Source organism: Cnephaeus nilssonii, assembly GCF_951640355.1.
Source record: "Cnephaeus nilssonii genome assembly, chromosome: 16".
Classification (NCBI taxonomy): Eukaryota; Metazoa; Chordata; class Mammalia; order Chiroptera; family Vespertilionidae; genus Cnephaeus; species Cnephaeus nilssonii.
The window spans coordinates 57,031,401-57,057,667 of NC_137087.1; the positions used below are offsets into that span (position 1 = coordinate 57,031,401).

The following is a 26,267-nucleotide window of genomic DNA, read 5'->3' on the forward strand; positions in this document are numbered from 1 at the left end:
GCGGCGGCCTCGCTCGGATCCCGCTCCAGCGCCCCGCTCGGGCGAAGGATCTCCCCCACAGCCCGCGGCTTTCCTCGGCTGCAGCCCCTGGAGCGGCCACCTCGGCCGCGGTTCCGACCGAGCCCGGTGGAGGGTAAGGCTGAGCGGGTGCCCGTGGGACCAGGGATGGAGGGGACCGGCGGGCCCGGGAAGAGGGTCGAGCCGCCGCCCAGATCGCTGCGCCAGGAACCGGCCGGCGTCCTGTCCCGGTCCTGGTCCCGGTCCCGTCCGGGCTGTGGGGCCAGGCAGTCGGGGGAGGGGTGGATGCGGGGCCGGGGTTGGGGGGGGGGGGGAGGAGGGACGGTCCCCTAGGTCCCGGCCTGGGGGGTGGAGTCAGCCCCGCGTCACCCGCCGCGCGTCCCCCGGCCTCTGGCCTCGCCACCGTTGCGCGCCGCCGGGACGGGTCCGGGAGAGCCAGGCGGAGGCACACGGGTCCTGGCTCCAGACCCGGTCCGGGTCCTTGGGGGCCCTCGGCCAGGATTCGGCGGCCCCCAGACCCAAACCGCACCGCAGCGCGGGCCTGGCTGGGTCCCTGCGGAGCAGCCCAGGATGTGGCGCCCGCCCCGGCCTCTCGGCCCCACCGCAGGGTGCTCACTACCTTCCCCAGCATCTCCCAGGCGCTGAACCCTCTCATCCCCCACCTCCCCTTCCCGGTTACTGAACAAGACCCCCCCCCCCCCCCAGGCCTGGGTCCCGAGTCCTAGGCATTCAAGCCCCTCATCGCAGGCTACCGGCCCTGAGCGGGTAGTGAGCCCCGGCCCAGGCCCCCGGCCCCCCGGTCCTCGGAAGCTGAGGTCCTGTCCTCCGCCGTCCACAGGTCTTGCCCCACGAGAATGAACTGGATGGCAGCGACGTGCTGGGCTCTGCTGCTAGCCGCCACCTTCCTCTGCGACAGCGGCGAGACCAAGGGTGGCCGTGGAGGGGCTCGCGGCAGCGCGCGTGGAGGGCGCGGGGGCGCCCGCGGGGTCCCCAGGGTGCGCGTGAGGCCGGCGCCCCGCTACTCCGGGTCCTCTCTGCGCGTGGGGGCGGTGGCGGCGGCGGCGGCGGCGGGGGCGGCGGCCGCGGCCTCGTCGGGCTCAGGCTGGAGGAGGGCCCTGGGGCCCTGGGAGAGTGACCTGGAGGACGAGGACACGGCATCCGGAGGCAACAGGACGGCTGTCTACAGCTACTGGGCATGGACGTCGGACGCAGGGCCTCTGTGCAGCCTGCACCTCTGCCTGCTGCTTGGCGGCGCCCTCAGCGCCCTGGGGCTGCTGCAGCCCTAGGCATGGCCGGGCTCGGAGCCACCTCGGCCCCCCAGCCCGCACCCTCCCCGCAGGCGCAGCCCACAGCCCACGGTCCTAGTGTCCGGAAAGGCTGCCTGGGTGATGCCGGCCAGTCCCAGCAGGAGCTGCATCCTCTCTTCCCTGTGACCCAGGTGCCTCCATTTGCACCACAGCCTCACCTTCGAGGCTCACCACCCTGCCCAAGCCCCTCCAGAGCCTCCCACCATCCGCTCCAGGATGCCTCACCCCCCCACTTACAGGTTAGCGTGTCCCCCAGAACGGCCGGTGTCCCTTGGCTCCTGGACCGGGCGGGCCAGCTGCCTACCATCTCTCCAGAGCTGCCCCAAGGACAGGGGCCAAGACCAGGCTGTTCCGGCCACTCCGCCTCCTTGGAACCCACCCTGGGCGCTGGAGGGGTGTGACAGTGTTGACCACCAGGCAGAGGTGCACAGAGGGCTGTGGTGGCCTCCCCCACAGAAGCTGCCAGGATGGACCAAAGGAATTGATTTGGAGAGGTTTCTGCTCCCGGACTGAAGCATGGAGAGTGTCAGGTGCTGACCCTCTGTGGATCTCAGAGCCCAGGCTTGCCCGCTCGTGGTTCTGTGCAAATTCCCAGGACACCCCTGCCCACGGGCTGCCCTGCCCCCCGGGGCTCTGTGCAGATGCTCTGAGAGACCCACTGCCAGGGACTCCCTTGGAGCCACTGTGCTCTGACTTGAAACAAGTCACTTGATTCTTCTTGGGACCTGCTTTGAAAAAAGCAACGTTCTGTTTAAACACCAAGATCTTTCCATTCCCTTTGAACTTCAGGTTCAAATCCCGGACCCAGAGCCCTGGCCTGCGCTCAGGGACTGCAACTGCCACTCCCACCGAAGAGCCCGCCCCGGCCTGGCTGGCTGTGTTCCAGGCAGATGGGTAGCAAGTAGGCAGTGGCAACCCTCAGCGGGCAGCACCCCCTCGAAGGTGAGGCTGTGGTGCAAATGGAGGAGGCTGGGAGCTCATCACATGACCATGGGCAGTACCTGGAGGAAGGCGAGGTGGCTGGGCCCCAGGACCCAGCAAGCACACTGGGCGTGAGAGCCTCCCTCAGTAGAAGGAAGCTCCCAGAAGGCAGAGCTCTTCCAATACCATCTCGGGGTGTCTAAACCCTCCAGACTTCCTGAGGATAGGGGCACAGGGCCGATGTCGAGGAGCTTCTAAGGAAACACAGGGTTTGCCTATGGCACCCAACACCCCTACGTGTAAGGCCAACCCTTAGCCTCTGGGGCATCTGTGAGCTCAGCCCTGGGGAGGGGGGCAGCTCTTCACCGTGTACTCCAGCTCTAACACCACCGCACCCCAAGGCAGGACAGCTCCCAGGCCGGCTCCTGGGACCTCACCCTCCCGGTGCTCAGCAAGAGCCTCCCAGAATGCGCCCTCGCCCCCTGGACCGCAGGCCTTTGGACTCAGTGACGGACAGCAGTGCTGAGACCAGGCCCTCTGCCCTCCCACAGCTGGCTCTGGTCATGGGCCGGAGGTGCGGGGGGGAGGTGGGGGGGAGAAGGGGTCTCTAGGCTTTTGGCAAGACTCCGGGTCAAGTTTTTCTCCAAAACAGGAAGCTGCAGGATGAAGCCTCGGCAGCCTCCTGTGTCCACACTGCCAGTATTCTTGGGGTGCAGCGAGCCCAGACGCTCCTCTATCCATTCCAGACCAAGCTCGATGCTACCAAAAACCAGTGAGCCGTGGCCAAGCCCCGCCCGGGGCCTCAGAGGCAGTGTGACCCTCCTGCCACTTTATCCGCAGGGAGCAGGAAAGTCACCTTGCACAGGGCCGAGCTGTTCTCCCCAAGGGCCCGAGATGTGGGCCCAGCGTGGCTGCGCTCAGCCACTCAATGTCCACCCGGACGACAGGCTGCGTGGCGCAGTATGAGCCGTCAGCTCGCTCTGGAATCGAGATGCCACACTCCGGTCAAGAGCTCATTTCATCCCCGACTCTGGGAGCGCGTCTGGCGTTTGGTGCGGCCCTGAATCTTTGAATCTACCCCCCCACACACACACACACATGCTCAGGGTTCCCGCAGGAGGCAGAGGGGCTCAGGGTGGATCATCTCAGGGGGGTTAGCCAGGTTTGTGGGGTGTGGGAAACCCACGTGGGTAGTGGGACCCGGGGGGACCCCACATAAATAGTGAGAGCTAGAAGGGAACCCACATGGGTGGTGAGACCTACAGAAAGGGAGGCCCCTGGCAGCTCCAGGAAGGCCAGGCCTCTCCCATAGAGCCGCCGGGGCTACTGACCAGGGAACCTGCCCCCCAGCCCACCCATCCTTCCTGTCCTTGTCCTGCCCCGTGGACCCCTTCCGGTGCAATGACAAGTGCTGGGAGGCACTTGGGAAGTGCCATTGTCCAGCAGCTAGAAGGTGCTCAGAGCAGTGGGAGCCCTAGGTCCCCGCTGCCCATACCAGAGACCCTCCCAGCCAGTACACGTTACCGAGGGGACAGGCCAGTCCTTGGGTTCTGCCACGAGTATTGGAACCTTCTGTCCCCGTTTGTGTGCACATTCCAGTAGCGTGGTGAAATAAACAGTGTGCTGGCAACGACGCCTCCTCATTGCAGGACCCAAGACGCTGCATCCCCAGCTGCTAACCAGCTCGCCTCCCACTTCCCCCTGGTGACGGGGGCCCTGACACAAGAGCTCAAGGTGCTGAGGGTGACTGGGCCAACAACAGAGACGAGGCTCTTAGTTTAAAACATTTAAATTAGATTACAGCTTCACTCCTTCCGGGCCAGCTTCATTCCTACGGGCCAGCTTCTCCGTACGAGAAGTGAGCGTGAGTGAATGTCCTCGCCAGGCCAAGCACGCAGGACTGCTCAGGGATGTCGGTGCCTGACGTCCACACCCCACGCACTGTCCCCTGGAACCAGGAGCTGGCCTGGCTGTGGACGGCAGGAGGGCGCAGCCCCCTTCCTGGAGCAGAGGCCTTAGTGTTAGTGACTGGCATGGAGCTTCCGGAAGAGGGAGCCCTGAGTGTCAAAACCCAGACGTGAAGGTCTGGGACACTACACGTCTCCGGGGCCTAGCGCCTGGCTGGGGTCTGCGGCGGGGAGGCTCTGCAGGATGTCCCGGTCCAGCATCACGGGGCCCAGCAGCCCGCTGCGGAAGGTCCGGAGGAAGTCACGGGCTGCCGCAGAGTAGTTGGGCTGGATGACGTTCACGTTGCCTGAGGAAGGCAGGAGGGTCTGGTGAGGAAGGGGCTCCCACGCAGGATCCCACCCAGCCTGCCCTCAGGAACAGGGACCCTAAGGTGGGTATCTGTGGAGCTCAGGCACCAGGACCTACTCAAAAAAAAAAACAGAGCCAGCCCGGCTGGTGTCACTCAGTGGTTGAGCTGAGTCAACCTTTGACCCAGGAGGTCATGGTTTGATTCCTGGTCAGGGCACATGCCCAGGTTGCAGGCTCAATCCCCAGTGTGGGGTGAGCAGGAGGCAGCCGATCAATGGTTCTCTCTCATCATTGATGTTTCCATCTCTCTATCCCTCTCCCTTCCTCTCTGAAATCAATAAAAATACATTAAATTAAAAAATAAATAAAACAGAGTGAGCCTCCCGAGGAAAGGGTGAAGACGGAGTGCACCCAGCACCGCCTGGGCCCACAGCAGCGAGGATGGACAAGAACCTTCGCTCCCACAACAGCTTCATGGCCCCCAGTGTCCTCCCTGGACAGCCAGGCCTGCTCCAAGGACAGGTCCCCTAAGCCTGAGTCTCACCTGTGCCCGTGAGCACCTTCACCTTCTGCGTCTTCCCCAGCTTTATGGCCACACGCTTCAGCACACTTGCCACGTCATCGCAGGCCTCGCCCAGGCCATAGTGCTGCACGTACCTAAACAGAGCAACCGTCAGCCAGCAGGAGCAGGGCGGCCTGTGAGGTCACATCTGGCTCCACAGGGACCCTTGTGGGTGTGGCTGACTGCAGTGTCAGTATAGGTGACAAGGTATGGGGGTGTGGCTGACTGTGTCAGTGTAGGTGACAAGGTATGGGGGTGTGGGTGACTGCGGTGTCAGTGTAGGTGACAAGGTATGGGGTTGTGGGTGACTGTGTCAGTGTAGGTGACAAGGTATGGGGGTGTGGCTGACTGTGTCAGTGTAGGTGACAAGGTATGGGGGTGTGGCTGACTGTGTCAGTGTAGGTGACAAGGTATGGGGGTGTGGGTGACTGCGGTGTCAGTGTAGGTGACAAGGTATGAGGTGTGGGTGACTGTGGTGTCAGTGTAGGTGACAAGGTATGGGGGTGTGGGTGACTGTGTCAGTGTAGGTGACAAGGTATGGGGGTGTGGGTGACTGTGGTGTCAGTGTAGGTGACAAGGTATGGGGTGTGGGTGACTGTGGTGTCAGTGTAGGTGACAAGGTATGGGGGTGTGGGTGACTGTGGTGTCAGTGTAGGTGACAAGGTATGGGTGTGGGTGACTGTGGTGTCAGTGTAGGTGACAAGGTATGGGGGTGTGGGTGACTGCGGTGTCAGTGTAGGTGACAAGGTATGGGGGTGTGGTGACTGCGGTGTCAGTGTAGGTGACAAGGTAGGGGGGTGTGGGTGAACACAGCGTGGGTGTGGGTGACACTGGCATGAGTATGAGGGGCTGTGGTGTGGGTGTGGGGCTGGGCCTCATGAGGGCCCACTGTAGAGTCACTGGCATCTGTCCTCCATCTGTGTGGCCACGGCCAGCTCCCCAGCCAGAGCCCTTGGCTGCAAAGCAATTGCTTTTCAGGAGCATCGACCACCCGACCCTGAGCAGGCCCGTGGTTGGCGCGACAGGCCACTCAGATACACGCAGACTCCTCAGTGCCTCCAGCAGCCAGGCCAGGTCAGCACAACTGGAGTCCCCTGCACGTCCTCCCGCCCGCTGTCTGACTCGCGTTTTCTGGAGCCATGGCACGTGGCACCCACCACTGCGAGAACTGCCGGTGACTCTCATGACACGGGCCCTGACCAGCATGAGCATCGACTGAACCCTGAGGAATGCAGATCCCGCAGCAAACCGAGAGCAGCGCCCCACGGTCCCTGCCCCGCAATTCTGACAACCTGTCCCTGGGACACAACAGGCCCTGAGGAGGACTCCACCACCACACATCTGAGACCTGCCATCTGTAGGAACTCAGTCGCTATACTTTCCAGAACCACTGCAGAACTGCGCAGGTCCAAGCTGGCTTCCACAAAAATGAAGCAAAAAAAGTTACATCTGAAATTCTACTTCCAGGCAAAACACAGTGAAAGAGACTGGAATAACCCCATCTGAAACAACCAAAAACACACAAAATGATGGTTTTCAAGGCACCAGACATTAGTCCATGAAGGAGGTGAAGAAACCCACAATGGCCCAGCTGGTACCTGGAGACCTGGCAGAGCCTGAGGAGAAGGTGGTGTGGGGAGACCAAGGCAGCTAAAGGTCACACAAGAGAACTAGGGGAGAATTCCAGAAATCTGCAGAAGCCACCACACGTCCAGCAGAGGAGGGACCAGCACAGGAGAGGAACTCCCCAAGGCTGGAGGGCAGAGGTACAGAGACCTCGGGACCCACGGGTGCTGAGGAGGGGCCAGGCCTGCCTCAGTCAGGGGCACCATTCTGGACCCACAGGCCGCCTGAAAGGACCACAATGTTTCCAAACAACTGTCCCAGAACCAAGTCCAGGGTTTTCTACAAGAACAAAGATCCCGTCACTGAAAAGGTAAAATTCAAAATGCCTGCCATCCAGGCACAAAGGATCAGGCTCACAGAGCAGAAAACAGACCCGCGGGGAGGAAATCAATCAGATGCCAGATCAGCCGAAAGAGACACAGAAGACATAAAAAACGATCCACCTCCACCTTCTAGGTTGGGCACTATGGAACACGCTGGGAGAAGGACCAAGCGTCGTTGAGCGGGGGACAGTGTTGCGCCAACATGTGGTAACTGCTGTCCTGAGGAGGCAGGTCAGCTCAGGAAAACCAATGGCTGCAAATCACCATATTTGATAAAAACTGCAAAGCCATAGAAGATCCAAGAACTCAATGAGCGGAAGAAAAGGGCACCAGGACCCATCGTCTTAACTGCTCGAGTCAGAAACAATCGGCACGCCGTATGCTCCATTCATAGGAAAATCTAGAAAAGGACAGAAAGCAGAAGGCCCCTGGGGTGAGGGGTGGGGGAGGAGGGATTACAAAGCAGCTTCACAGCTGTATCTGTGTATCAAACGCATCCAACTATATACACTTTAAATTAGCGGTCGCCAACCTTTTGGACCTCACGGACCACCAGTGGCTTTGAATGATGCCGACTGTTGTTCGTCTGCAATACCCTAACAGTGCCACTTTGGAAACTACGCTAGCATAGGAGAGAGGATGGGCTGACCTGCCCTGCATCCGGCACTCACCCAAAGCGCTGGTGCCTGTTGAGGGTGTAGAGAAGGTAGTCAGCCAGAGTATCCTCCCCGACCAGGTGGTCCAACACGGTTCCTGGAAACAGGCAGTGAGGGTGAGTGCACGCCCTCGGTCTCAGCCAGAGGCTGCAAGGAGAAGGCCATGCCCAGACCTGACCATTCTGCCCGGCTGTACAAGGGACAGCGCTGAGAGTTAGCATGGCCTGCAGGTTAGTGTGGCACAACCACAGGGCTGGGGCTGCACTGGACCGCAGGTGGGGCCGAGGGTGGCTCACCACATAGGGCCAGCTTTAGGCCCGTCTCCACGCTCTCAATCCGAGGAGCCAGCACTCCAGGCGTGTCCAGCAGGAACATCAGCGGCCGCTCACTCACCTGTGGGCACAGAGGGCAGTTGGCTCACCACTCAGGAAGCGTCAAGCAGTCCTCCCACCAGGCCTTCTGTTGGATAACCCCTCATGCAGGAGACTCCCAAATGAACCTGCCCTGATGGGGTCGTTTTCACAAGCTCTTGGCTTCCCCACAGGAATCCGCTCCCATTAATTTGGAGATAACAGCAGGAACCCCCTCAGCCCCATCTTTTCCTCCCAGGAGGAAGGAAACGTGCAGAGAGGTAATGCAACTCGGCTCTGCCCTGACTACTTTCTGACCTTGGGCACGTGACGCAACTCCTCTGTGCCTCAGTTTGCTTATCTGTAAACAGGGACCAGTGTGCCCTCCCCATAGGTCCGGTATGAGGCTGGTGCAGTGCCTGGCCTGTGGCGAGCACTCGTGGGAATGGAGATTGAGGGAAAGGACAGAGACGAGCACACCACCTTGCAAGCCCCCAGGAGGTGACAGGCGTCTGTGTGTGTGGAGCTCTGGGCCCAGGAGCCGAGGCCCCTACCTGAATTCTGGACATCACAGCTCTAGTGATCCCAGGCTCGCCGCCCACCCTGGCGGCTTTTCCTGCAGGAGAAACAGGGCTGTCAATATACATTAAACACACCGGGCATATCAGGTACAGAGCAAGCAACGAAGCACATGGAAACCTGCAAACTTGAGTTCAGGGTTCTGCCCCAAACCAGCTCATGGCAATGCCTCCCCATTGCCTGCAAAGGTGCTCCAAGACCTGTGGAGGGCAAGGGGCAAGGACCTGACTGTGACGGTCAGACCACAGCTGCTCCTTTCAGCAGTCATCTCCCTCCCTCCTAAACTTGACCCTGCACCCTCCTAATCAGCCCACGGCACCGCCCACAGCACCGCCCCGGGTAGGCCGTCTGTGAGGCTGACCTGACCAAGGGCCAGCCTGCGCTTTGGGGCCCAGTTCAGGGTGTGTCCCAAGCAGACGCTGCACCCTCTGCCAAATCAACTGGAGGGTAAAGGGACATGTGTGTCCACTGGCGGATGAATGGCCAGCAAACGTGGTCCATCCACACAACGCAGTATTGTTCCGCCTTAAAAAATAGGAGGTCTGGCACCTGCCACAACCTGGATGGACCTGGAGGCCATTATGCTCAGTGACATCAGTCACCGGTGCTACATTCACAGACCCTCAGAGACAGGAAGGAGATTCCAGGTTCCCAGGGCTGGGAGAGAGGGGAGTGTTGCGCTATATAACTTAATGCCACCGGTTTTTTAAGCCACAATTAAAGAAAAATGAACTTTAAAAAATAGATGACTATCACCACCCTCGAAAGAGTACCAGAAGCAGCGCCTGTCAATCACAGTTCCATGCAGTTTACAGCCTTCGGGTTGTGCGCTGAAAACAGTGCTAATAAAGACCACACGCTGACACTGACGGGGTGATGTCAATGCAGACAGTTTTGAACTTTCAAATACTTAAGAAAAGGGGACAGGCACAGTTAGAGTACTGTGGACACTCCTGTGTGCCTCGAAATCAGAGAACATGCATGAAGCAGGGAGACAGCCCGGGGCTCCCAGATGTGATCCCCATGCAGGCTCCCGACACCCCTGCCTGACATCAGACGCCATGGGCTGTGTAACGCGTTGGGCACAATGGATCAAAAACTTAAATGAAGCCCTAGCCGGTTTGGCTCAGTGGATATAGCGTCAGCCTAAGGACTGAAGGGTCCCAGGTTCGATTCCGGTCAAGGGCACATGCCTGGGTTGTGGGCTTAATCCCCAGGGAATGTGCAGGAGGCAGCCAATCAGTGATTCTTTCTCATCATTGATGTTTCTATCTCTCTTTCCCTCTCCCTTCCTCTTGGAAATCAATAAAGATATATTAAAAAACAAATAAAACTGAAATGAAAAGACAAAATCACCAAAGTTTAGAATCGCCATCCAGGTATCCAGCAGAAAGAGAACAAATTAAGTGTGAAATGTCACGGGAGGACTCCCTCACCATGTAACCACACAGCAGGCTGCTAACTGGGTCCTTTTGGAAGAAGGAGACCAGCTGAGGACTGTGCCCGAGGACCTATGGGCTGAGTTTCGTCTCAGGACAAGGGCAGCTGCTCGGAAAGAAGGATGAGGACGTCGCAACCTCAGCCGACGTGGCTGGCAGTACCTTTCCTGAGGTGCTGTCTCCTGAGCGAGTTGATGAGTGAGGACTTGCCCACGTTAGGGACGCCAATCACCATGATGCAGAATTCCACATTCTGCAGAGGCAGAACAGTGGCCATCAGGGATACAACCAGAAACCCACCGGGAACCCCAACAGCCCACGCCACGGGACCCAGAAGCCTAGGCCAGCCAAGGGGGAAGGAAGGTCACTGCTGAGGCCTGCCCACCTGACAGCCCCCCACCCTTCCCGCAGGGGAGCAGTGAGGTGAGAGGCTCATGTTTATGCCAAGGGCTCAGTCTGGCCCACTGTTTGGCAGGTGAGCCTCGGGCTCCTCAGCAGCAGGGACTGCCCCAGGGCCAGCACCGACCATCAACCAACCTCTCCGCGGTGGTAGCGGTAGCTGTTTCCAACCAACTCCGTGACCGTCGGGATGACCTGTAACAACCACACAGGCACTTTCATGAGGAAACCAGCTTCTCCCTTGGTTAACTACCTGTGCCCTGTCCTGTCCCATCCCAGGAGGGGACGACTCCTTGTCACAAAGATGTGCACTAGCCAGTGAAACTCCCCGACACAACTGGCACAAATACGGTCCTACACTTTCCAAAGGCCCTTCCTACTTGTAACCAGGAGTGCATTTTACAGCCTGACTCTGCCCTTCCAGACCATCGGACTGGCCAGGCCCATCTGCTCTGGGCCCCGGGAGACAAGTGCGCCCCGGGAATCCCAGCAAATCTGTGGGTTGCCTCCAAAACTCTCCTCCTATGAAAGCATAGAACATTCTGCAGTGTTTTCTCAAAGTCCTTCAGCAGAAGCATTTGAGTGTAAAACAGAAAAGCCCACCTGCTTGATGTTTTCATCCTTGATACAGTTGGTAAAAATGACGTTTTTTAGGCCTTCTCTTTCCAAGTGTCGTATAATTTTCTGAAAGAGATATTTCTATTTTAAATACTAAGTAAAAATAGGGGTGGCATAACACCCTGAGGTCTGAGGATCTGAGATTGTCCAGGCATGTGGGCTCAGAGCCACTGGGGCTGGGGACGCAGGGAGGATTAGGCCCACGTCGGGCAGACGTGGGGACTCAGGTGACAGGGCACCGAGGGCAGTACAGACTGTGTGAGTGGCCCAGAGCAGCTGGCTCGGTGTAAGGACAGGAGGGAAGAGCTGGTCTCAGTCCGAGGGCTCTAGGCTCCACTGGAGGTGAGCATCCCACCTTCTTGGGACCCCAGGACCTTCTTATAAAATGAGGCTAACCTAGGTTCTTCTGAAGCCGCATCCGGCACTGAAATAACAGTTTCATTTTCCGTTAGTATTTTCGTCACTCCTGTGTATTCTAACAAGCTTTCACAAACTCCACTTTAAGGTTTGAACCCAATCTGATTACAAAGTGTATGGAATACTTTAAAAGCCCAAAAGTAAACTCAGGCTAATATGAGTTCACTGGTCTTAACATTAATTGAAATCAGCATATAAACCATACTTGTTAAAACCAACATGGTAGCCGAAACCGGTTTGGCTCAGTGGATAGAGCGTCGGCCTGCGGACTCAAGGGTCCCGGGTTCAATTCCAGTCAAGGGCATGTACCTTGGTTGCGGGCACATCCCCAGTAGGGGGAGTGCAAGAGGCAGCTGATCAATGTTTCTCTCTCATCGATGTTTCTAACTCTCTATCCCTCTCTCTTCCTCTCTGTAAAAAAATCAATAAAATATATATTTTAAAAAACCCAACATGGTACTGTTTGGTCAGCTGTTGACCTAAACATGATTGATATTTAAATGAACAAAAAAGTCACTAATTCAGTTAATTTTAGTTAAGCATTTCAGTTACTCGTATAGTGATGCAGATTAACAAATAGCCCAAACAGACATATGTGAAGCCGCTCTGAAGTGTATAAATTCACACGATGTTCCCACCCACTGCCCTGAGGACCACCACGGGAGCCTCTCCTCTCCCCTCCCCTCCAAGACCTCGGGGAAGCAGGACCTCAGAGCGAACACTCCTGCTGCCTCCCAACTCGGCGAACCACCGCTGTGTCCTGGGTTAGGTACCCTCAGTGCGGTCAGCTCAACAAAATTAGCATCTGGGGCAAAGTATTCGCTGATAAGACTGACGTTTCACTGATACAGCCATGGAAAGCTGTGAAGCTATGAGCCTTGCACAACAGGACAGACTGAACTGATCAGAGGTGGGCTCCTGGGCTGTGCAGTGGGTGGGAGTCAGGGTGGGACAAAAAGACCTCTTGTGGTTGAGCATGTGAAGTTTCCCTGGAAAACTATGGTGGAGGCTGGGGTTGGGGTTTAAATAACAAACGTACCAAGAAACCTGGAATGCATTCCTGAGGCTGCAGTGAAAGGAAAATCTCTGCACCACTAACAACTTGAAAACAAGTGGAATTCAAAAGACTCTAACACGTACTCTGCAAAGGATTTGACAACAGAGCAAGGAAAGTGAAGATGCATATTCGCAAAGGGCATTCCAGAATCACCACGTTTCTCTACCTCTGGGACCCAAGGGAAATGTCCTCCAATTGATCCCTGTGTCCCCGGGTTCTGCCTGGCTTTGGAGAAATCCATTCTCTACTCTGGGCCTTGCCCACCTTCAGATCGCACAGCGGGCAGGAGGCGATCTGCAGGCCAGGCCGGGGGTCTGGAAGGCCCTGGAATTGGTGAATGTGGGCACCTGGGGGAAAGCAGCCATCACAGGAGACCTCCAGGCCAGCGCTGTCCAGGCCTGCGGCCAGCAGCCTCATATGGCCACTGAAATTTAAACTAATTAAAATGAAATCACGTGAAGGTCAATTCCGCAGCCACAGGAGCCACATTTCAAGTGCTCAGAGTCACATGTGGGCACTGGGCTCCAGCAGCACATCCTGGCCACTTCCCCTGGGAGACACACGTGAATGATTGGGACCATAAATTAAACATTAGAGAAAGCACGCAGACGAAGGGCGGCGTGCCAAGGTAAGCCTGCCTGACCAGCAAACTCAAGTCTGTCTCAGCAGTGACTGTCATCGGGGCCAAGCGGGCCAGTGCCGAGGCAGCTGAGGGGCCTTACCTGCTTCTCCTTCAGATCCGCCAAGTCCATTTTGTTGAGGACGAGCAAGTGAGGCTTAATCCCGAGGGTTTCCTGAAACAGAGGGTTGCGGCCCGAAAGTGGGATGTGGCAAAATTAAGGCAAAAATTCCTTCAGAGCTTTTACCAGCCGACTAATTTATTTTGTCTTGTTGCCCAGATTGCACCACCTCAGAAGGAAATCTTTAGAAGGAGCCGTCTCAGGGCGAGCGCACACCCAGCCTCACTTTCCGGGAGCTGTGGCACCAGCCCCTGTGCTTCCCTCCCCTCACAGCCACGGAGCCACGGACTCTGCTGCCTGTAGAGAGGAGGACAGGCAGGGCAGTGGCTCTCACGTGGCTTCTCAAATGGGAATGATGGTGACAAAAACAAACTCAGTGGAAGGTTTTAAAACTAGACCACTGTTTGGTTGTCAAGGTACGAAAGTTCAAAATGAATATCTGATCACTCAGAAAAGTGACGTCCTAACTAGTGTGTCTCACACCATCACTGCCTCCTCCGGTGACCACTGAGGAGACCCCAAGTCTTCTCTGCGAGCACCACTCTCCCCAGATCTCCATGTGTTCACCAACCGGGAAGCTCTCCGAACCTCATCCTTTGGATTTTATGGCAGCTTCATTACACAGGCAAGACTGATGAAATCACTGGACACTGGAGATCAATTCAACCTCCAGCCCCTCTCCCCTCCTAGAGGTCAGGGGCTAGAACTGGGAACCCAAATCAGATGGGTTCCCAGGAACCAACCTTGTCCTGAGGGGCTTTCCAAAAGTCGCCTCATTAACATAACAAAGGATGCCTTTGGTCTCTCTCATCCCTTAGGACAGTGGTCGGCAAACTGCGGCTCGCGAGCCACATGCGGCTCTTTGGCCCCTTGAGTGTGGCTCTTCCACAAAATACCACGGACTGGGCAAGTCTATTTTGAAGAAGTGGCGTTAGAAGAAGTTTAAGTTTTAAAAATGTGGCTCTCAAAAGACATTTCAATCGTTGTGCTGTTGGTATTTGGCTCTGTTGACTAACGAGTTTGGCGACCACTGCTTTAGGACATCCCAAGAGTTTTTGGAGCTCCAGCCAAGAATGGGGACAAAGGCAAAATATGTATTTCTTAATATAAGTTCCAATATCACAACCAGCAAAGGATATCCGAGCATCATGGACCTCGATGATGCAGTCCACCAGCTTCAGGCTGCTCTGCATCTTCTTCAGCCCTGGAAAACGGAACACCTAAGGCAAGGGGTCCGTGGCCTTTCGAGGGCGCTACAACCTTTAAGCTGATCGGTCAAGAATGACACCACAATCGCCTAAAAAGAACGTCTCTGAGGGATGTGCTCAAGTAATGATGCCTGATAACCATTTGCTGGGCCTTTCCTTCAAGTTCAACAGCGGTGCCCTGCCTCAAACATCTCACCTCACCCCTTCTTCCCACCCCCACTCCGCGCGCGTCCCCTCGGAACACACGCGCACAGCATTCGGCAGGAGCCTGGCATGGCGGGCACTGGGTCACACTATGTAGGGTGAATCTGAGCGACTCCGAGGCCTGGAGCAGGGAGGCCAGTGGCAACCAGGACACGGAGAAGAGCTGGGCGGGTCCTAAAAGTCTCTTAGGGCCACATTTTGACAAACACTAAGAAACTCCCAGAGAGGTTTAGGCAGAAGACAAGAAATGACTCCACGTTTTAAGGTGCTGCAGTGAAAGCACTTGGCAAGTACTTTCCTGCCCTAGTTCCTTTGGTCCTCAGAATAATGTCCAGGAATATTACTTCTTTTTAAAAGCAGATGTGGAAACTGAGGCTTCCGGGAAGAAAGTGGCAGAAGGGCCTTGCTGGGAATCAGGGATCAGGTCACTCCCGCCGACGCGCTCGCGGCGACCCGAGCGCAGCCGGGCACCGGGGACGCCGCCCCCTCCTGCCCGGACCTCACCTTTGGCCATGTGGCCCGGGAACCAGCGCGCCACATCGTGACCCCCCAAAGGGAAGCTCTCCCGCCAGGCGGCCCCGGCGGCGCTGCACAGTGCGCGCGGGGCCAGCCTCATCGCGCCGCGTCCCCGCACCCCGCGCAGCGCGGGGGGCCGCTCCGGCTACGGACCTCCCCGCTGGGCCAGCAACCCCGGCCGAAGGTTCCGGGACTCGAAGGTTCCGGCACTTGAGTGCCACTGAACGGCCCGCGCGTGCGCACAACGCTGCCTCGAGTGGCGGACGGGACCTAAGGGGCGGGGCCACGCGCCGGGGCGGGAGTTTAGCGGTTTGATTTGGTTCCTTTTTACAAACTTGGTTAAAATTTTCAAGTTTACCGTGTAATGTATTATCCTCCTCCCTTCCCCCCCGCCCCCCAAGTACTCCAGGTTTTAATGTGACAAACAAACCCTCTGCAAATACTGAGTGTAGTCATACAATGAGTTATAGTGAGTCCTCACTGTCCGTGCGACGTGGTCGGGGTCCCAGCAACTAACTCAATCGCACACCGAGCTACAAAACTATTGCTCTAACGGGATTTTTGAAACGAGCTCCTAAAATTCAACATGCTCAGATTCCCAACACAAAAACATCTTCACGGGGGTCTTGATGGTCTTAAATTCCCTAACTCTCAGCGCTAAAGGGCCCTGGGGCTGAGACAAGCGCCCACCACCAGAGACCAGTCCTACCAGGTGGCCTCCGGGCTGAGAGAGCCTCCTGATGAGGCAGAACCCGGTGAGGACCCAGCCCCCGCCGTCTCTTCTCACTGAGCAGCCTGCATCCTGCCTTTGCCTCTCGAGAAATGCCCACCCAAGCCTCATGCCTTGATGAAACTGTGGGCGTTAAGGATACAGACCTGTGCATCTGATGGGAGCTGCATCGTTTCTTAGCCTCGGACCATGAAACGGAAACAAACCCCTGCTGAAGTCTGGGCTCCTCCCACAGCTTTCTGCCTGGAAGCTGTCCAGGCAAAACCGCTCCAGTGGCACAAAGCCGTGGCCACACACACAACTCCGGGGCAGGGGCAGGAAGACCCCTTGAGGGGCGATTTGACCCGAGACAGGAGGGATAAGGGGCTATGCCAACACACCCCAACATGGCCCAGCGCACCCCTAGCACGCTCTCCTCCCTCACCCTCACACACCCGGCTACCCTGTCCCTCTGCACGCTTGAGGCCTCATTGTTTGTTCACTTCCTGCAGAAACCCTCAGGATGGGTGCCTCCTGTGCCCGCCTTTCTCCCCACTCGCTGGCCCTCAGAAACACCTGAAGATGCCCAGGACAGGGGGCAACCCCAGCACCCAGCGTCCAGGGGCCCTGCAATGACTGGGCCGGGGGGGAGTCCAAGGCAGAAGCCACAGACGCTGCAGCCCTGAGGCGTAAGGACGACTCCGGACACAGAGGTTCTGACACACTTTATGTGAGCCACCAGCATCAGCAGCTGGTCACACCTGTGTCTCACTTCTCCGGGAAGACTCTCCCCCTCCCCCAGCTCCAGCTCAGCCGTGGCCAGGCCCAGTGACAGTCGTGAAAAATGAGAGCAGTGACCCGTAACAATGCATCCCAAGTCTCCAGCCAGGCTGAACAGAGGGAAGGATGGTGGCAGCCTCCCCTGGCAAGGGAGGAACAGGCTGGCTCAGAGCCTGGGACCGTGCAGCTGCGCCTGGGGGTCCAGCAGCGCGATGAGCCGGTCAGCCTCCCTCCAGCCGGAGAGCAGAGCCCCGTGGGTGGTCGAGTAAAACGTCCGATGTGTGGCTTCTCCTGCAAACAGGACCTGGAGCTGCAGAGAAGGGTGGGGTTAGAACGGGGTGCTGGGGTGGAGCAACAAGCCACATGCCTTCCACGTGTGGCTACAGAGCTGAGGGTGAGGAGGTGGCTTTGTTCTTCACCTAATCCCACACCCTGATGTGGCCACAGAACAAGAGCGGGTGCTTCTCGCGGAAACAGGGCTCAAATATTCGGGATTACACGTGATCACAAAATGGAAAATGCAACAGAGGGCCTGGGAGACAACGCGGAGAACATCCCCCAACATGCAGACCAAAAAACAGAGATAGAAATGAGGAGAGAAAAAGATAAGAATATTTGAGGACCAGTCCAGAAGTCTACCATTCAAACAACAGAAATCTTAGTGTGTGGGGGGGGGGGGGGGTGGGAGGGGGGGGGGAGAAAAGAAGAGAAAGCAGAGAGAAGATGAGATGAATCACAAGAACTTCCCAGCTGACTTAGGGGCTCAAGGCAAGCCCTGTGAAGTGAGTGGACGCCTGGCAGGGTGGCATGCCGCTGGTCTCCATGGGCGTTGGAGCCTAATGCTCTTCTAAGCGTCCTAAGAGCTTGGAACGCGGGACACAAGGAAGAAAGGACTCCAAATGGCTTTGGACTTCCCGACAGCAACATTGGAAAATGTTCCAAACCCTGAGGGGCATGACTCGCAAACCACGATTTTATACCCAAACTAGGAGACTCCTACAGAAAGGCGGGGTCCACGCCTGCCCTGGGATGGTGCCTTCTGACTCCTCAGCTTGGTCACAGGGGGCGCTGCAGCCGCCCACTCCCCTGGGACGCCTGTACCGAAGCCCTGGGAAGCCCCACGAGCATGTGCCCTGTGGCTATGTGTATGTAGAATTCTGATGAAAAGAACACATTTTAAAAGTATCCTTAGCTGAAACCGGTTTGGCTCAGTGGATAGAGCGTCGGCCTGCGGACTGAAAGGTCCCAGGTTCGATTCCGGTCAAGGGCATGTACCTTGGTTGCGGGCACATCCCCAGTGGGGGGTGTGCAAGAGGCAGCTGATTGATGTTTCTTTCTCATTCATGTTTCTAATTCTCTATCCCTCTCCCTTCCTCTCTGTAAAAAATCAATAAAATATATTTTTAAAACAAAAGAAAGAAAAGGGATTCTCCTGGCCGGCGTGGCTCAGTGGTTGAGCATTGACCTATGAACCAGGAGGTCACGGTTTGATTACCAGTCAAGGCACATGCCCAGGTTGTGGCCTTGATCACCAGTGTGGGGTGTGCAGGAGGCAATGATTCTCTCTCATCATTGATGTTTCTGTCTCTCTCTTTCCCTTTCCCTTCTTCTCTGAAACCAATAAAAATATAAAGAAAAGGGATTCTGAGTCTCAGGGGTCCCAGCCCCACCCACACTCTCATGTTCCAGTGGGACCCCGGTGCCTTACCATCCAGGGGCCACATCATACCTGGGCCTTCTCTCTGTCTTCAGGGAGCGGCTGAGCCAGCAGGTCAATGTCATCCCCGGTGCTGCCCACGGCCACGTAGCTGTAGGAGCCTCTGGAGTAGGGGGCGCTGTGCCAGCGAGACCTCAGCACACTCTTGGGCGCAGGAAGCTGTGGATTCCCTGAACCACAGAGATGCCACACATGAACCGGGGCTCCTCCCACCAGTCTGCAATGGGGCCTTCATTTTCAAGACTGAGCAGTTCAAAATGAAAGAAACTGCCCAGGAAGAAAACCAAGCCATGAAGTGCATGAATAAGAGGCTCTCCCAGTCTTATCCGCTCTGTCCAGCTGGGGACGCCATCACTGCATCCTCAGCCCCCGTGACCATGTGGTCACTGTGCTCTGTCTGAGCCTCCATGTCTCAGCTATAAAGCCCTGATTAAGGGCAGCTGTATTTATTTTGGTGGCATATTTTAGAAAATGGAAGTGGGAAGTGTTGGCAAAACCATTTCAGTTGCTCAGGAACAGGAACTCGGATAAGTTCATAGAGGCAAACTCAGTTCTTCACTGCGAGGAAGTTTGGTTCCCCTTTAGAGACCATACAACAAGGAGCACGAGGCAGAGCCGGGGCCGTGCGCGGTCCGTACCTGTCACCCGGCGAAGCATGCGGGTCAGAGACAGAAGCACCTCCTCATCCGACAGCGTCTCCATGAACTCGGACTCAAGTCCAGCGATGAACCCGCAGAGGACGTGGGCAGACCTACGTGGAGAACACACCACCGAGACAACCCATGTGGGGCTTTGCTGGAAACACCAGTCTCTCCCTCCCTAATGATTCGTGTTCTTATTTCTGAGTGAGCACCAAGCCCACACACGTTGCTGTGCTTACACTGCATGTCTGGGACACACGACTTAGCCCTTCAAGTGTGAGTTTGAAGGGCTAACTTGGGGGGCAGGTAAGGCTTGGGGGCAGGTAAGGCTCCCGGGTCTGTTAACCCAGGACTTACAAGGATGCTTTGTTCAATTATTGCATCGGGTTTAAGCACTGCCTCCCGTTCTAGACATGTCCACGTTTCAGACTTCTTCTGTGACCTACAAGCCTGTATTTCAGCAAATACTTTCTTACTGACTAAACATGCCTTCCATCCACCAGCACACTCTGGGCCTCAGCAATGCTGACAAGCCACTCACAGTGTGTGCCCCTCTGTCCCACGGGGGTTAGGCCCAGACGGTCTGTCTATCATCAGCCCTTTGGGAAGTCTCAGGATCCCCACCATTACACCCTCCAGACACCTCACAGTGAATCAACACACTGTTGGATCCTCAACCCAAACGACGCCGAGGAGCCAGCCCCTCTCAGCACTCACGCTTCCTCAGAGAAATGGGGAGCGTACATACTCGAAGGAAGGCAGGACCAAAAAGCCAATCAGCTTCTTGACCCAGGCGTCCTGCAGCGGGGGAGCGGTGTCCTCCAGGGGTGATGTGTCCTCCCACACCACCTGGATGTGCTCGCAGTCCGGCTCCCAGAAGGGCTCTTCAAACTCCAGGAAGATCTTATTGTTGGTCCCAAAGCCCATTTTCCTGATGGCTTCTGCCTTCTCAGCGGGCAGTGGCGGCTGGAAGAAGGTGTCCAGATGTTCTTTAAGAAAACCTGGAATTTATCATTGGACTCGACTTACACCACAGAAATATCCTTAACTGGGATCAGCAACCACAGAAACCCGCCCTGAGCCCGTCAGAAGAGTCAGAGAGAGGCCTCTGTAGGGACGGAGTCTCATGTCTGAGCCTTCTGCCTCTCACCCCTGGAAAGCACACCGCTCAGGACCGTGGGGAGAAGCAGTAAGAGGCACAGCACAGGCCCTTTCAGAGGTGACATAACAACTAATCTGCCAGATGAGAAAATTAGTTTAGCCAAGTCAAACAAAACGGGAAGAAACAGCCACAGTGCAAGCCAATCCCTTAGGGTGCACAAAACTCGCTAGTCAGTGAGAAGAGGATGGACAACCCACAGGAAGCGAGGCATGGGGTGGGAAGGACCAGAAGGGGTCGCCACCCTCCACAGCCATCCCCACCTGTCCAGATCTTCAACTCAGGTCCTACAGAGATCCGTATAGTGTTTTATATATATATATATATATATTTTTAAATATATATATATACATATATTTTTATTATATATATATATATATTTTATTGATTTCAGAGAGGAAGGGAGAGGGAGAGAGAGAAACATCAATGATGAGAGAGAATCATTGATGGGCTGCCTCGAGCACACCTCACACTGGGGATTGAGCCACAACCCAGGTATATGCCATGACAGGAAATTGAACCGTGACCTCCTAGTTCATAGGTCGATGCTCAACCACTGAGCCATGCTGGCTGGGCCGCACAAGTATATTTATAGAGTTGTGTAACAATCATCACTATCAAGCTTAGACCATGTGTTCTTAAACACACGTAGAACATTGTGTGAAACAGAAAAAGTAAAAGCAACCTAAATTTCCATCCATATCTATAATAATAAAAGCGTAATATGCTAATTAGACCAGATGGCCGAACAGTGGAATGACCATCTGGACGACCTTCCGGATGAAGCCGGGGCTGGGAGGGCTGAGGCAGCCATCTCGGCTGCGAGGGCTGAGCCCCTTGCACAAATTTCATTCCCTGTGACCAGTATGGACAGTCGTAACAATGCTCCTACTGATCACAGCAAGGGCTCAGTAAGCACCAGCAACTATGAATGAACAAAGGGGGAAAAGAAGAAAGAGAGAGAGAGAGAGAGAGAGAGAGAAAGGAAGGAAGGAAGGAAGGAAGGAAGGAAGGAAGGAAGGAAGGAAGGAAGGAAGGAAGGAAGGAAAGAAAGAAAGAAAGAAAGAAAGAAAGAAAGAAAGAAAGAAAGAAAGAAAGAAAGAGGGAGGGTGGGAGGGAGGGAGGAAAGAAAAAGGAGAGAAGAGAAGAGAAGAGAAGAGAAGAGAAGAGAAGAGAAGAGAAGAGAAGAGAAGAGAAGAGAAGAGAAGAGAAGAGAAGAGGCAAATGGAGCAGAACAAGATTGCACTTGTGGGACGCGGAGGAGACTTTATTTTAAGTCAGCTCTGGCTCCTGCTAGCTTTGTGAACTTGGGCAACTGACTAATCTCTGTTGACATTTGTCAAACAGGGGATGGGGCCAGGTAAGTCCTCAGGCTGCCTTGGGGTAAAGGAGACAACGCTGGCAAAACTTTGATTCCAATCATCTCCACCTTTTATCAAATTGCCCACTCCTACTCACAGTCTCTGTCAAAAGCCTCAGCTCTAGAATGAAACAGATCGTGTACTTGACTCCTTCCTTGATGACGGCTGGACCTAACCTTGAGGTGTGGCTTTGCTGCTGTCCCCCCGGGGAACCTCCATCAGGAGGCCTCCCAGTCTTTCCAGAAAATACCTCCAAAGCATGAGAACAGCTGACTTCCCTTTTCTCTGTGAAACTCCTATTTCCTACGCATGGGATTGCTACAAAACACAAGAGAGTCCTTCTCTCCAAGACTTAGGATGGAAATGTGAGCTTAGTAGCCAGGCAAAGCCCCAGCGCCCACTGGGGCGGGAGAGAGCCAGAGGCCGGGGCACCTGGGGCCGAGAAGAGAGGAGACCCTGACTGGATGGTGACCTTACCTAAGGGCACGGTAAGGACCACGTGGTGTGCTGGGAAGCTGTCTCCGTCCTCACACTCCACCAACACTGGAAACTTCTCCCCGGGAGACCCAGCTTCTTGGAAGGACCCGTTCCAGTGAATAGTCTTCACGGGCTTGTTAAAAACCATCACGTCCTGGGGCAAGGAGGCCATGATGCAGTTTGTGAGTCCTTGGTAGCCCCTGGGAGAGACAGGGTGTTGGCACTGATGAGAGGACCAGCCCTCCAGGAAGCTGCAGCAGCTCTGTCCCCACTCAGGCTCAGCGGGAGGAGGCTGGGAAGGGTCAGGGAGGGCATGGGGACCTCGTGCCAGGCTCCACCCTGTGGTTTCTGATCCACCACAGGAATGTTAATACCTGCCTCCTGGCTAATGGGAGGATGAAATGGGCAAAGTTCCCAAGGGCGTGAACAAGGTCCCTGCTGCCTGCCCAGCCCTCTGGTTCTGCACAAAGGCCCTTCCCTGTGCATGGGGCCTGGGAGGACCTGGGAGAGAGAGCCCCATGGGAATGTCTCACCAGTGCCTGGGGGCAGACTGAGTCCCCCTTGACCCTCCCACCACTCCCCTGCCCCCGTGCCACAGGGAAGGGCCCCTCACACAGTGCTTAGCACCTGAGGGGCCTCGTAAACGTGGGAGGAAGAAAGCATTACGAGATGCATTTCCTTCGTTTAATCACTTGTTCCTGAAAATAATGATCTCCCTTTTCTTAAATGAGAAGAATTAGGGAAACAAATGACCAACTTTCTAAACAGAGAAAGCCCTGGCTGGTTTGGCTCATGTGGATAGAGCGTTGGCATGCAGACTGAAGGGTCCCAGGTTCAATTCTGGTCAAGGGCACATGCCCGGGGTTCCGGGCTCAATCCCCAGTAGGAGGCATGCAGGAGGCAGCCCGATCAATGATTCTCTCTCCTCAATGTTTCTATCTCTCTCTTCATCTCTGAAATCAATAAAGATATATTTTTAAAAATAACAAAAATAAAAAAGAGAAGACAAAAGTCCCCCTTGACCCTCCCACCACTCCCCTGCCTCCCAAAGCTTCACCTGAGGTACATGGAGGGGGCTTGGGGAGCATGGAGGGGACCTGGGGTGGGTGGAGGGGGCCTGGGTGGGTGCATGGAGGGGGGCTGGGGAGCATGGAGGGGACCTGGGGTGGGTGGAGGGGGCCTGGGTGGGGACATGGAGGGGGGCTGGGGAGCATGGAGGGGACCTGGGGTGGGTGGAGAGGGCCTGGGTGGGGGCATGGAGGGGGGCTGGGGAGCATGGAGGGGACCTGGGGTGGGTGGAGGGGGCCTGGGTGGGTGCATGGAGGGGGGCTGGGGAGCATGGAGGGGACCTGGGGTGGGTGGAGGGGGCCTGGGTGGGTGCATGGAAGTGGGCTGGGGAGAATGGAAGGCTGACTGGGTGGGTGTGGCATACACATACCCAGGAAAAGTGCAGTCCAGCCCTGGCAGCACGGTGTACTCCCCAAAGGGAGCGAGGGCCACCAGGTCCATGCTGTGGGTGCCACTCACACAGCACTCGATGTTTAAGAAGTTCTTCAGAATGGCCAGCTTGAGCTTCTTGGTCTCCTCATCCTCTGTCCAGCCGGCCAGGTGCTGACTGATCTCCTTCCTGAGGTACTCCCCAACACTGGGCACGGGGGCCTCGGCCGCGTGCAGGAACTCCCGGGACTGGTCTATGAGGCTGTAGTACAGATGGCCCATCTCCACCACCAGCTCGAGGCTCACACTTTCCCCGGAGCTGCCATAGGACACCGAGGGCAGCGCCACGTGGCCTCCGGTATCGATCCTCTGGTTCTCCTCTGACAACTCCTTGTCCCCCAGCAGCCCGTACTTGGCAGCCAGCTGGAAGACCGGGTTGCCCTGAGAGGGCCCATGGATCCAGTGAGCGCCCACCTCCACCACACCACCTGGGAGGGGACACAGATGCCACCTTGAGGTTCTGTCCCCACGAAGGTGAACCCTGAGCCCTTCTCCTGGACCGCAGCCAGCTCTGCCCTTCCCCCAAATGCTCTGAAAACCAGCCCCAGGGCCACGGGTCCCTGAGGACCATAGTCCCTCCCCGAAGGGCCTGGCCCGACCTAGTTCAAGGGGAACCCCTGAGGAGGGGGTGTGCTGGCCTGCACCTGGCTGGGGAGCACCCTGGAGGGATGACCTGGGACCTCGCACAGGCTGCGGGGGGCACAGTCAGGGGTTACCTTCCCGCAGGGGCGGCCCTGCCAGCTACGGGCAGCCGGGTTTCCGGGACCAGTGAACTTGGGCTGATTAACTGGGGCGCGGCGGGGATCCACTTGGGGGGCAGGTAAGGCTGCCGGGTCGGTTAACCCCGGGCGCAGGCCGGCCAGGGGCCGGCGGGGGTCGGGCGGCCCCGGTTGGGACCTGGGACTGAGCTCGGGAAGGGAGTTCCGGGGGAGAGGCCGTTACCGAAGCTGCGCTCCGAGCGGATGCGGCCTCCGGCGCGGGCGGTGGCCTCCAGGACCCGCAGGTGCCGGAAGGCCGGGTGGCGGCAGAGCCGCTGCGCGGCCCCCAGCCCCGCGATGCCGCCGCCCACCACCAGCACCCGCGGCCCGCGGCCCGCAGCCTCCTCGCCGCCGCCGCCGGACTCCATGGCGCGGTTCCGGGCAGTCCCTGCGCGTTCCCGCCGCTGCGAGGTGCAGATAAGCGGGCGGGCCAGGGGGCGGGGCCTCTCCTGGCACCCAGGGCCACCACCTACTGCAGCCACTGGGTGGGTGGCACTGCCCATTTGGCTGAACCAGATCAGGCTGTCCATTATTATTATTTTTTTTTTGTAAACGGCTTTATTGATTAGAAGTCACATATCATACATTTCACCCAGTTAACGTGTGCAGTTCACCATTTCACAGTACATTTACAGAGGTGTGTCACCATCATCAGGACCAAGCTTAGAACACTTCCATCACCCCAAAAAGAGACACCGACACCGGAACGGTGCTCCGCAGCCCCAGCGGCGGCCTCTGGCACCCGCTAACCCACTTCCTGTCCCTCTGGATCTGCCTGTTCCGGACATTTCATAGAAACGGAGTCACGCACTTCGTGGCTTCTTTCACTCGGCATAATGTTTTCAGGGTTCATCCACATCATGGCATGTAGCATGTATCAGTACACTTCACTGCTTTTTATTGCCAAATAACATTCTCATGTATATTCTCATGTACCATTGTATGGAGATCTCACATTTTGTGTATTCATTCATGAATTGGTGGGCAATTTCCCTCCACTTTTCAGCTGTTCTGAATAATGCTATGAGCATCCATGTACAAATTTTGTGTAGACATATGTGTTCACTTCTCTTAAGTATATGTAGGGATGGAATTGCTGGGTCATATGGTGCTCTTTCTTTAACTTTTGAGGAACTGCCACACTTTTCCAAAGTGCCTGCATCATTTTACATGAATATTCCAGTTTCTCCACACCCTCACCAACACTTACCATTGCTTGTCTTTTTAGCCATCCTGGTAGGTATGAAGCAGTATCTCGTGGTTTTGATCTGTGTTCCCCTAATGACTAATGATGTTGAGCATCTTTTCGTGTGCTTATTAGCCATTGGTATGTCTTTATTGGAGAAATGTTTGTTCAGTACATTACCCATATGTTATTGATTTTTTTACAGAGAGGGAGGGAGAGGGATAGAGAGTTAGAAACATCGATGAGAGAGAAACATCAATCAGCTGCTTACTGCACACCCCCTACTGAGGATGTGCCCAAAACCAAGGTACATGCCCTTGACTAGAATCGAACCTAGGACCCTTGAGTCCACAGGCCAACACTCTATCCACTAAGCCAAACCGATTAGGGCCGTGGTCGGCAAACTGCGGCTCTCAAGCCACATGTGGCTCTTTGTCCCCTTGAGTGTGGCTCTTCCACAAAATACCATGGCCTGGGCGAGTCTATTTTGCAGAAGTGGCGTTAGAAGAAGTTTAAGTTTAAAAAATTTGGCTCTCAAAAGAATTTCAATCGTTGTACTGTTGATATTTGGCTCTGTTGACTAATGAATGAGTTTGCCGACCACTGGGTTAGGGCATGTTACCCATTTTTAATTAGTTTGTCTTTTTGTTATTGAGTTCAAAGTGTTATTTAAATAAACAAAAGTTTTCATTACTAAAATTTAATGAAAGCTTATATTTGTAAAAATAAAACTTTTCATAATCTAGTATTCAATAGCTATCTAGTTGCCAATGTAAAAAATCAGCA

General features: G+C 55.9%; 3 protein-coding genes across 3 annotated transcripts; 1 reads left to right on the forward strand and 2 right to left on the reverse strand.

Moving 5' to 3' along the window:
* SPRN (shadow of prion protein) lies at window positions 1-2,815 on the forward strand. The gene is made up of 2 exons (XM_079792976.1): window positions 1-133; window positions 857-2,815. Exon 2 carries the CDS (start codon window positions 873-875, stop codon window positions 1,302-1,304), a length of 432 nt encoding a protein of 143 aa, XP_079649102.1. The 5' UTR covers window positions 1-133; window positions 857-872; the 3' UTR covers window positions 1,305-2,815.
* Window positions 2,816-4,062: 1,247 nt separating this feature from the next.
* Window positions 4,063-15,356, reverse strand: MTG1 (mitochondrial ribosome associated GTPase 1). The gene is made up of 11 exons (XM_079792975.1): window positions 15,185-15,356; window positions 14,406-14,472; window positions 13,251-13,353; window positions 11,040-11,120; window positions 10,575-10,631; window positions 10,200-10,290; window positions 8,574-8,635; window positions 7,966-8,062; window positions 7,685-7,766; window positions 5,047-5,159; window positions 4,063-4,500 (listed from the first exon to the last, which is right to left on the reverse strand). Exons 1-11 carry the CDS (start codon window positions 15,294-15,296, stop codon window positions 4,340-4,342), a joined length of 1,026 nt encoding a protein of 341 aa, XP_079649101.1. The 5' UTR covers window positions 15,297-15,356; the 3' UTR covers window positions 4,063-4,339.
* A 920-nt stretch (window positions 15,357-16,276) lies between these two features.
* On the reverse strand, window positions 16,277-24,693 carry PAOX (polyamine oxidase). Its single transcript, XM_079794299.1, has 7 exons — window positions 24,480-24,693; window positions 23,479-23,965; window positions 22,041-22,240; window positions 19,792-20,044; window positions 19,041-19,153; window positions 18,415-18,572; window positions 16,277-16,995 (listed from the first exon to the last, which is right to left on the reverse strand). The coding sequence occupies exons 1-7, from the start codon at window positions 24,661-24,663 to the stop codon at window positions 16,852-16,854; spliced, it is 1,539 nt and encodes a 512-aa protein (XP_079650425.1). The 5' UTR covers window positions 24,664-24,693; the 3' UTR covers window positions 16,277-16,851.
* Between the last annotated feature and the right edge of the window lie 1,574 nt (window positions 24,694-26,267).